We start from the raw sequence: 11,075 nt of genomic DNA, 5'->3' as shown, positions 1-11,075 counted from the left end.
ATTATTGATTATGAAAATTGATTGACGCAGGACATGAAATATATGTATTGAAACAATATTAACCCTAAGTGACATAGATATTAATAAAGTATTCGAGATATGCATGAAGGAGGATTATACATGTTAACTTATTTCGATATTGAAAAAGCCATTTTTGAAGATAAAAATCTATAAAAGTGAAAACAGTGAATAATATCTTAGCCATCAAACTATATTGAATTGATATCAATAAAAATCTCATGATAGCATAGAGAACCAAATATAGAAATTCTATTTTGTGACCAATGAAGCATTTTTGTGTATGAAAAGCCACGACGGAATTGAAAGGAATTGTTAAGGGAAAAACAAAATGGACAGATGGAGACAATAATCAATTTCAAGTCCGCCTTCCCTCCCAACCCAGAACGGGCTTCTCTCGTCTCGTTCATCTTTCACACACCTTCAATCTCTCTCACAAAGAAGAAACAAAAACCCTCAATTCCCAATCTTAGATTCGTGATATTCGTAATCTTTTTGCCTAAAATTCTTTCAATTACTGTCCACTGAACTTTTCAGAGCGGATCGAGTCTTGTTTCACACTCGATCCATGTTTGCTCTGCAAATTTAGCTTCTTGGACTTCCATGGGTGGAGCTTGACCTTGGAGTTTCTGCCATATTCTGCAAATTTGCTTGTTGGGTTTCTTTGTTTTTTTGTTGGGTTTTGCCCGCCTGCGCTCTTGTTGAATCCTGAGGAATTTTACCGCGTTTTGTGAGTTGGGTTTGTCGTAAAGTTGCTTTCCTTTCGTGGGTTCAAGTGGGTTAGCGTTGAACTTCCATGGAGTATGAACCGTCTGATAGCAGTGGTGAGTAAATTGAAATGATTGGTTTTGAACCTTTGTAGGGTTTTCTAGGGTTCAATAGCAAATAGTTTGCCTTATGAATTATGTCTTACTATTGATAATGGCTGGGTTTTTTTCGTTGTTTTAAGTATTGCACCCACTTCCAGTACGTTTAGCTGATAAGTTCATTTAGAAACGAATTTCATAATGGAAGTACTTTGCCTTATGAATTATGTTGATTTTTCCCCCTTTTCTTATGCTTTTTTGTTGCTTGTTTTACCTCCATTAGCTGTTCCTATACAATTTGGGTCACGAAGGACAATCATTTGGTTTTTTGGGAATTAAACTTAAGAAAACTACTTTTGCTTTTGAGTTTCTTTCTTTCTTACCCTACAAATACTTTTCAAATTAAGTAATTTAATTAAACCTGTTTTTGTTTTTGGAATTTGGCTAAGAATCTAGATTTTCTTTAGAAGATAGGGAGAATCAGAGTAAACAAATTGATAAGAAAGTGTACAGTTTTCAAAAGAAAACTGTAAGCGGAAATGTTTCAAATTGAGCCTTAGTCGTTGTGGGTTAAGTTAAGTTATTTTCTTTCTGTTCGTTAGGCCTCTTTTCACTTGTACATTACAGCAGCTTTTTTATATTTTCTTCAATCTGGTAGACTGGATGTTTCCTTCTACTCAGCTTTGTTGAAGTGAGCAAAACTTCACTAAATGGTGTCTTGGCCCAACTCCTTTCAAAAAGGAATGACAGAATTGTTTTTTGTTATACGTTCTGTTGTGTCAATATAACTATTGAACTTTTTCCTTTTTGTCTTTTGATTTAGCTCATTTCTTTTAGTTATGTCTTCTGTATTCACTAGGAAGGAACTATTTTAGTGTTATAACGGTTAATGAATTGACATTTATATTCAGTTTAAATTCATTTTCTCTGTTCATAATTAAGCAACTGCCTGTAAAACCGTATGGAAAATGCCTTGTGAACTTGCCGGGAAGATTTTGTTTGTTTAATATATTGTTTCCTAGAATGGGAGCTTTCATTTGGAGATTCCTTCTTCTACTTTTAAAACTTTATGACGTAAAACAACTGCAGGAACAGATGATGACCTTCCTCCTCCTCATCAAAGTAGATTTCAAAGAGGTGGGCTTCCAGCAGGAAATGGAAGATCTGCACCAGTAAATTCTTCTGCATTACCTAGGATGCTTGGTGATATGGAAATGCAGATCCACCACATTGAGCAGGAAGCATATAGTTCAGTCCTGCGTGCTTTTAAAGCTCAATCGGATGCAATTACATGGGTATTTTTTTTCTCTAATTGTTTGTTTTTTGAATCCATAAAAAAAATAGAAAAAAAATTATGCTCAGCTTTTTGGTTCCTTACAATCTCAACTTTTATCAGGAGAAGGAGAGTTTAATAACAGAATTAAGAAAGGAGTTGAGAGTATCAGATGAAGAACACAGAAAACTTTTATCTAGGGTAAATGCAGATGATGTCATCAAAAGGATAAGGTTTGATTATTTGTGATCTCTTATTATGGATATGGTATAGCTTGTCTTGTACTGCTACTTACCACAGTTGTTATAGATCATGCTATTTTGTTATTCATTGTTATGATTGATGATCTTAGGGAATGGAGGACGGCAAATGGGCTCCAACCTGGAAAACTCAATTCTGATCAACCCATGGCTGATCCTGTACCCAGCCCCACTGCCTCAGCATCACGAAAGAAACAGAAAACATCCCAGGCCTCCTTGTCCCAAGGTGCACCTACTCCTGCAATGCCCACTACTATACCACCATCTTCATCAACCTTAAGACGTGGTCCGCCCCCTGGAGCTAGGACTACAAAGACAAAATCAGTGTGTTCTTTAAATTGTAACTTGGCTCTGTTTTAACTTTTATTATATCCTGTTATCTAGTCAATGCATTGCATTAATTGCAGCACTTGTTGTGAAGGCCATGCATACAGGTCCTACCGGAAGTGCCCAAGTAAATAATCGAGGTTCTTTAGGGGCCTTTGCTTCGAATGAAAATGCTGAAGGAGTGAACCATGAACCGTTAATTGGACGTAAGGTTTGGACTAGGTGGCCTGAAGACAACAGCTTCTATGAGGCTGTTATAACTGATTATAATCATGCTGAGGTTTGTTCGATTATTCATTTGATTTTACTCCAAACGTTTTTTTTCCTTGATCTCATAGATCTTTATGTGGGACAGGGTCGTCATGCTTTGGTCTATGATATCAATACAGCACACGAGACATGGGAATGGGTCAACCTTAAAGAGGTACTCCTCCCTATCTCTATATGTATTAACAAATAATGGGCTTGCTAGATTTTCCTCTTGTTCGTTCTCCAGAATGTTGATTTTATTAAAAGGATTGCTCACTTATTCAAGCTGACAAATGAGAAGTATTTTGGATTTTGTTTAGTTTATTTTTGAGACCGTCTATACATTTCATCAGCTTGGACCTAGGTTAGAGTTGTAATAGCTGGCATGGTTTATATGATGTTAGATCAAGCCGGGCATGTGCTTCAATAATTTATGATAGAATGTGATCTGTTTGGTTTGTTTTTGTAACGATTGTTCACTGGTGAAGGTAAAGTAATAGCTATATTGTACATACTTGTAATGTATGCTGGTGCATAAGTTTAAGCTTTTGGGTCAAACTTGCAACTGGATGATGATTGAAGCAGCTGTAATTATAGGTTGTCCTATCTCTATAGGACCCATGATTTAGATTAAAATACCTTCTTTTATATTCACTGTTTTCCAACCTTCTAATAGTGCAATTGCTGGTTTACTGCTTATGATCTATATAGCCCGTTCAAGAATTTGTACAGCTTTTGCCCAAATCAAACTACTAGTGATCATTGCTATTGATTATAAACCAGGCAACCTGTAGTGTATCTGAAAATTTTGGTTCATTTTTCGCTTAGAGGTCTGTCAATTGGATGATGAAATGATTGGCCGTAAAGTCAGTGGTCATATTTCTATTTGAAATCCTGATCTTAAGTGGAAGATTATCACTTACGAATTATTTATATATCTTTCCTGTTAGATATCTCCTGAAGATATTAGATGGGAACGAGAGGTTAGTGCAGCATTACGCGGTGGTGCTCGCCCTGGGCACGGGAGGGGCAATAGAAAGTCCATGACACGAGGCGGTGCAGTTGCTGCCGGCGGAAGGGGTAGAGGAACCACAAAGGGTCAATCAAGGAGAGACTTACCTGTATCCCAAAATGGATCTAGGAAGCAGCCTACGGGTGATATTGAAATACTTCACACAGACACGCTGATTAAAGAGGTGTGCTGATCAAACATGATTTCATACCATCAATGAGATTGTTTGTTATCCAAACATTAATTTTTTTAAATAATAAAAATTTCAATCATTCATTATATGTTAGTTCTTTTTAGCTAATTCACTTGGTGACCTCTGTTTTCTTGGAGTTCAAACAGGTGGAAAAAGTATTTGGTGCTAATCAGCCGGATCCCATGGAGATTGAAAAGGCCAAGAAAGTACTGAAAGTATGTTTGACCTCAACCTAACATCACTTTATGTGATTATTTATGCAACCTAAACTGGGTCTATGCAAATGCAGGATCACGAGCAATCCCTTGTTGACGCAATTGCAAGGCTCGAAGATGCATCTGATGGTGAAAGTGGTAATAACTAATTAAACATGCTTACTGGTGTACAGTACATAATTTAAATGATATTGCATCGGTTCTGTATACGTACATTGTCTGAAACCCTTCATTTCGATTTCTTTTGCTTAAGCTTTCTTTTAATCAATGTCAGTGGTCTCCCAGTTTTGTAAAAATCGTTCTCTTCAATCATTAGACTTATATTCGGAGTATTGATAAATGGATCCAAAAGTTTGTCTTGCTATTTATTATCAATATATTTGTGATAGCCTTTGGCCCTTTTGTTGTTAAACAATAGCAAGGTGAACGAGTAAGGGACAAAAACAATCATTTGATTATTGAACCTGCATATTAATTTATTGATGACACCATTTCATTACCCCAATATTAATATATATATTTTGTTCTTTATCTAATTTAAAATAACAAGAAAGATTAAATTTGGGTTACTTAATTGTGAGAAGATCATGTTTCTTCCTCGTTTTATCATTTCTTTTTTGGGATTTAAGCAGATGGGAGAGAACCATATTCTCAAGGACAATCGATGGTTCGTGTGTGATGTAAAGTGACAGAAGCTCGAAAATGCTTATACCCGCAGGCTTGCCAATAATCAATGGCAATGGTGATGAATCGATTTTGTTGAATGGAACACACGGCAGCATGCTCCAACTGTTGTGGCATTTTCAAATTTTTTATGACCAACTGTGCAGTTACTGGTGCCTTGCCTTGGCTTTTGTTTATTGATTGTTAAAGAGTTCTTGTTTTATTTTAATCTCTATCTTAACTTCACTAGAAATGTTCTTTCTGTAATACTTTATTCCATAGTCAATAGAATTTCATGTAGATTAGTCACTCAGCTACCTCTCCTATATACTGTGTTAATACATATCCAACACTATGGCAAATTTTTTGGTTTTGCTTTTTTCACTTTAATGATACAAAATTTCTTGACCAAAAACCTTTAAATTTCCTACACAACACACAAGGAATCAATATTACAAAGCTTAATGCACAATGTAATTACTCCCGTACAAATATTCTAAGCAAAGTTGATTTCCTACAAAGAAGAAATAAAATGAAGGATAAGATTCACCATTTGAGCATCGTATGCAGGGCCTTCCATTTCAAAGTGACTCACACCTTCTATTAGATGTGATTCAACTCGTCCTGCTGCAGATTTTAGCTTGTTCTGCAATTGCTTCACACTTGTGAAACCGTCCCGTGTGCCCATCACAAAAAGTTTTGGTTTTGGAGAATGTAAAATGGCTTTGTGGTGTCTTCCAAAAAGAATTGAGGCAGCTAAGCCAAAAGGATAGCCAAGGCTAACATAACCTACCACTTGTTCTATCAAATCCACAGATGAGCCTGCAATGGGGGCACCTGAAAAGGACATGATTACATGTGATTCAAAATACTTCACCTGCTCTTTTTGTCCCCACAAATTAATAGAAAATAATGTTACTTGGTTTAGACTTTACTAATTGCATCATCAATGTGATACGACCCCCTCAATTCCACCATCAAGTCTGGGAATTTAAAATGAGAAAACAAAAGGGTGTGCCATTGTTTTATCTCGATTTAAAAGAAAGAAAAGTTGCAAAAAACCATGTACAAGGAGGAAACTAAACCATACAGATAACTGAAACATCATTGCCATTGAATTAAAGGACACAATTCAACCAGAACCCTAAGATCATGCCTTATTTGAAGGAAAGTATCTGTTTGATCAATCTTTGGATCTCAGAAAACCATTCACACCATATCTTAAATACCATCCTGCCATTTCGGGCACGACTTTCCTTTCTTGAGAACTGCGGGAATGATAAGGTCAATTACCGACTAAAAGAGCTAAACACTTTTGTCAAGACACTAATTTTTCGATGAGAGATTATGAAAAAATTCATTCTTTTCAAGTATTAGATATCATACATGATACAACAACTAACAAGAGGTCTAACATATATAAGAATCCAAATGTGACAAACAACAATATAGGCATGATGTTGCGGATAATTTCAATCAATATGCAAGAATAATCATACCTAAAAGCAATCACCAAGCCAGACAACCAATCTCAAAACATTTCACCAAAATCAAGTCACATCCTCACAAAATCCCACAGCAGAAACTAAAAAAGAAACACATACCTGCAGAAGAACCCACCAACAAAATTCGATGAACAGACAAATTCTCACAAACCCATTTGCAAACAGCAATTACATCTTTAATTTCAGCAAATCCAGTCAAAGAAGCCCTTCCAGACGATTTCCCAGCACCCCTCATATCAAAAGTCACAGCTTTATAACCCCTTTCCGCTAACCCAGCAGCTATTCCTCTCAAAAGCCCTTGACAACCACCCAAAATGGAATAAGGATGGACCAAAACAACACCCAAATTCTCAATTTCCTTCGCTTCCTCATCTTTTGGCTTGAAAACCCTGGTGTGAAGCTTTACCCCATCACTTGTTTCGACTTTACAAGACTCGACGGTACAGTTAGACATCGCCGGCAGTTGAGAAAACAGACGGCGATGAAGAGGAAGTGAAGGGTTATGGAGTGGATCGAAGGGTTGTAAGTGGAATTTATTGGGTTGTAGAGAGGAGGATTTTTCAATGATTTTAGGTTGGGAGGAAGGTTGAAACAAGAATTTGATGGAGATTGGTAGGGATTGGGAAGAAGATGAAGATTAATTTGTTGGAGAATTTGGTTTACAAGAGAGGAAATGATAGATTTGAGAACAAATTGAGAAATGGAAGCATTTGTTGGAGAACAAAATGGGGAAATGTTATAAAACTACATAGTTTTGGTTTTATATTTTAAAATTACTCACTCTTTTTTAAAAAAAATCAAATTTTGTTTTTCTCAGTCAATCTTAGCCGAACTCATTCTTGAGACTTTCTATTTAATTCGTAAGGAGATTTATCCCGAGTTTTGAAACCTTATAGTGAAAGACATCACTTTACCGGTTGTGATGAAAGTATCCTCATTTCAAAAAATATTATAGTGAAAGACATCGGGATTACTTTTCTTGTTGTGACAAAAATGTCCTCATTTTAAAAAGTAATATTGTTTTATCGTGAAATGGTTTGCTCAAGAAGTTTCGCTCAAGAAGATTCACAAAAAATTGTAAAAAATGACATAGTTTTGGATTTATATTTTAAAGTAGCACTTTTAAAATAACTCCCATTTTTGTTTTTCTCGGACAATCTCGATCGGACTGGTCCTTGAGATTTTTGTTTTTTCTTAATTCAAAATAAATGCTATGCTAAAATTACAAAAATACTCTTGGTTTCCCAAATGTTTGACATTTAATTTCACAAAATCAAGCTTATCATTTTGGTCGAGTTTTAATGTTTCTGCTCTCAAACTTTATCAGATTGACTGATTTTCACACGGCAAACCTTAGGTAGTGTATCTCAAGCTTAAATCTGTAGAGGTTAACTTTGAACCATTTGAATCATCTAATAGTTTAAGGTTTTGTTTTAAGTATAGAGTTTAGAGTTATTTTTTAAATTTGAGGCGGATGGATTATTTGTGAAATTTGATGATGTTGAAGTTGTTTTTGTATCTAGTTTTAACTTAATGTAGGTGGTTTCGTTTGATGAATTTTAACAATTTCATCAATTTGGGCTCATGTAGATGATCAATCACAATCGAAATTGATGAAATTGCCCTTAGATTTGTTGAACGAGTTCCAAGTTTGTTGGGCTTCATTTGCATTCTTGAAAGTTTTTGGTACCGATTTCACCCAAGATTACTCCGAGATACATCACAAAATGCATGAAAAACCCTAATCTTGTGGCATCCTAGTTTAATATGGCCCAAGTTCTATTATTAATTCATGTTATTATCTGGCAAGATTGACTCTAGATTGTTCCAAGTTTCAGGACAAATTACTGATTTTATTTTGTTATGTGTGGTTTATGTTTGGCAAATCGATGCTTCTTGTCACCAAAATCCGCAATGTAGACTTCTTCCTTGCAAACTTGACTTGTTGTTCACATTTAGCGAAGACAGTCTCGAACATTAAAAACAAATTAACACCTAAGTAAATGTATATGTTTATGAAAACCATGTTTAGATATTTCCAGGACGTTAAGTTGATTTTCAATGGACCTCTGTGCCATTATATCTTTTTGAGAGAGGTTGAGGATGAACGGGAGGACACTATTAGCTTTAAATTACTAGGTGAGTAGGTCTCCTTCGGATGGTAAGATTTTGACATTATCATGGAGTTGAGGTATAAGTTGAGACGTGATTGAATTCGAACAGGACAAAACCCTTAGACCGATGGTTATATTTGCACAATACGAGGGATATGAACGATACTAAGTTGGATAAAGATTATCTGAATATATAGAGAGTGACAAAAATGCAATAAAGATATTCATATTTTATTTCATCGAGCTGGCAATGATGGGAAGAAAGAAGGAGGCAACACATAGACTGGACCATATTAGGTCTCATAGACGATTTGGAAGACTTTGTCAACTACGACTAAGGTGAGTTGATATGAGTTAAGACCCTTAATAGCTTCTAAGAGGCACTTAATGAAAAAGTTGCGTCTCTAAGTCGTATAGCCTATATGCGCTTTCCTTTCCATTTCAAGTTTAGTGTTATACTCTTTTTTCTCATTTTGATTTTATTAGGCCAAACCAATATAATTATAGCTAAATAACAATTGTTGTATATATAATCTCATTGAAAAGTTTATTCATATTTCATATTTGTTTGTACTAAACAAATTCTTTGGATACAACAAATTTCAAAGCATAAAATGAACCATTTCTTTAATTTATTATATTCACATTATTAATTTATCTTTTGAACTTTTGAATATTATATTTATTTGGGTAAAATTAAGACTTTGCATCATGCTTTTGTTTAATTTCTATTGTTGATACAATTAATTGAATATTAATGTTGCATCCTCTAATTTTAAGATCAATAGCACAAATTTATCTTAGAATATATATTTTTTAATAAATCTAATTTGAGTTAACATGATGTAACAAATAGGTTGCATATTCACCCTAAATTAACTTTACATAGAAATTAAATAGCTAAAGTCTATCTTTACTGCTTGATCTTTAATTTTAGCCTCTAAACTTCATTTTTCTCATTCTAGTTTTTAAAAATGTTTAATCTGTCCTTTTCTCTTTCTCTAAATGTTGGGTGAGACGGAAAATTTGGATATTCAACTTTAAAAGTAAAATGATTGTGTAACCACTAATCTATGTCATGTTGAAAGTAATTTTCGTTTTTGTTTATGTGTTTTTAAGAAACAAATGAAGTGGTTTCAACCAAGAAAATATAATGAAAAAAATATATTTTTACGAATAAATCATGAGTTTAGTATTCAAAGTTTAGGTCCGCATAAACTTAAACTGAAGTAAATTTTAGACTTTCGTGTATGTTAAATTTTTGAAATTTCGACTTTGTGATTATTAGAGTAATAAATAGTTCATTAATTATTGATGAGATAGATCATGTGAAATTTCACTAATCTATCGTTATCAACCGTGTTAACTGAGAATTTATTATAATTATAAATATTTTAGTTTATTTTACTATATTTATACATATTTTAGTTGATATTATTATATGTAATGAAGAAGGATTAAAGGGTAGAACTTTTGGATGGCCATCAAGTATATAAACTTTATGTCCAATCAGTGGAAGATGCCCCCATCTTATTTATTTCAAGAACAATCCTCCATTTGTTTTTTCCCTTCTCTTTTTACAAATGATATTGATTGCAAGATCAAATCAATGACCCACTTTTCTTTTCTTTTTTTTCTTATAATTTAGAATAGAGAAAAGAAAAAGGGGAATTTAACCATATAACAACTTCTAGAGGATGAAAAAAATCATTTTGATGATTGTTGTTACTCTTTTCTTTTCCATCTTTTTCCGATACTCGTAGTGTTTAAAGAAAGAAACAACTACAAACTAAAAGAGGAAAAGTAAATTCAGAGTAATGAGAATAAGAAACACACAAGAGTTTGAATATCAACACGCTTGAGGCAATTTTGTATCACTTACAAAAGTAGTTTTAAAAGACTTTCTCAAATCTCATTTTCACTCATTTTCTTCTGGCACTGTGCAATTGAAATTCAAAAAACATCAATTATTCTCTTGACCACTCCCATGTCCCAATAATACCTATCTGCACATTTCATAGAGTGTTGCAGTTAATAAAGTTGTGGATTCTAACTTAAAATAATACAAACCACACCATTACTTCAATACACTTTTTGTACTATATGATATATACCTACTTCGAAACAGATTAGTATGGAGTTGTTTGTAACAAAAATTATCTAGAACTATAATAGTCATCTCTTGCTACCTCTTGCCACAGTAAATATAATTTAGAAGTCTTCAATTATCAATTAATTTATAATTCTCAATTTACTATTTACTATAGATTTTACTATTTGATATTTATCATTTTTCTTATTCTTTGCTACTATATTTACTATTTTTTTTATCAAACTAAAATAATCTACCCTCTAAACGTAAACTATTCTAATCAAACTATCATAACCTAAGACTATAATAATTCATTCGTTGACTCAAACACCCTCTGTAATTCCAAGT

The 11,075-nt window shown here is 33.8% G+C and overlaps 2 protein-coding genes across 4 annotated transcripts; one reads left to right on the top strand and one right to left on the bottom strand.

Moving 5' to 3' along the window:
* The first annotated feature begins 316 nt into the window (after positions 1-316).
* Positions 317-5,329, top strand: LOC101218087 (protein EMSY-LIKE 3). Of its 3 annotated transcripts, none has more exons than XM_004148979.2 (10): positions 317-842; positions 1,914-2,119; positions 2,221-2,330; positions 2,450-2,681; positions 2,779-2,964; positions 3,040-3,108; positions 3,884-4,129; positions 4,285-4,353; positions 4,428-4,491; positions 4,986-5,329. In XM_004148979.2, the coding sequence occupies exons 1-10, from the start codon at positions 815-817 to the stop codon at positions 5,030-5,032; spliced, it is 1,257 nt and encodes a 418-aa protein (XP_004149027.1). In that variant the 5' UTR covers positions 317-814; the 3' UTR covers positions 5,033-5,329. The 3 variants fall into 3 exon arrangements, with proteins under 3 accessions (XP_004149027.1, XP_011660103.1, XP_031740813.1); XM_011661801.2 differs by having other exon boundaries at positions 4,983-5,329; XM_031884953.1 differs by having other exon boundaries at positions 320-842; positions 1,920-2,119; positions 4,983-5,329.
* Positions 5,330-5,416: 87 nt separating this feature from the next.
* LOC101217852 lies at positions 5,417-7,262 on the bottom strand. Its single transcript, XM_004148978.3, has 2 exons — positions 6,621-7,262; positions 5,417-5,853 (listed from the first exon to the last, which is right to left on the bottom strand). Exons 1-2 carry the CDS (start codon positions 6,973-6,975, stop codon positions 5,531-5,533), a joined length of 678 nt encoding a protein of 225 aa, XP_004149026.1. The 5' UTR covers positions 6,976-7,262; the 3' UTR covers positions 5,417-5,530.
* Between the last annotated feature and the right edge of the window lie 3,813 nt (positions 7,263-11,075).

Source organism: Cucumis sativus, chromosome 1 (genome assembly GCF_000004075.3).
Source record: "Cucumis sativus cultivar 9930 chromosome 1, Cucumber_9930_V3, whole genome shotgun sequence".
Classification (NCBI taxonomy): domain Eukaryota; kingdom Viridiplantae; phylum Streptophyta; class Magnoliopsida; order Cucurbitales; family Cucurbitaceae; genus Cucumis; species Cucumis sativus.
Note: the sequence above shows the minus strand (reverse complement) of the source record. Positions and strands in the feature narration are given on the sequence as shown.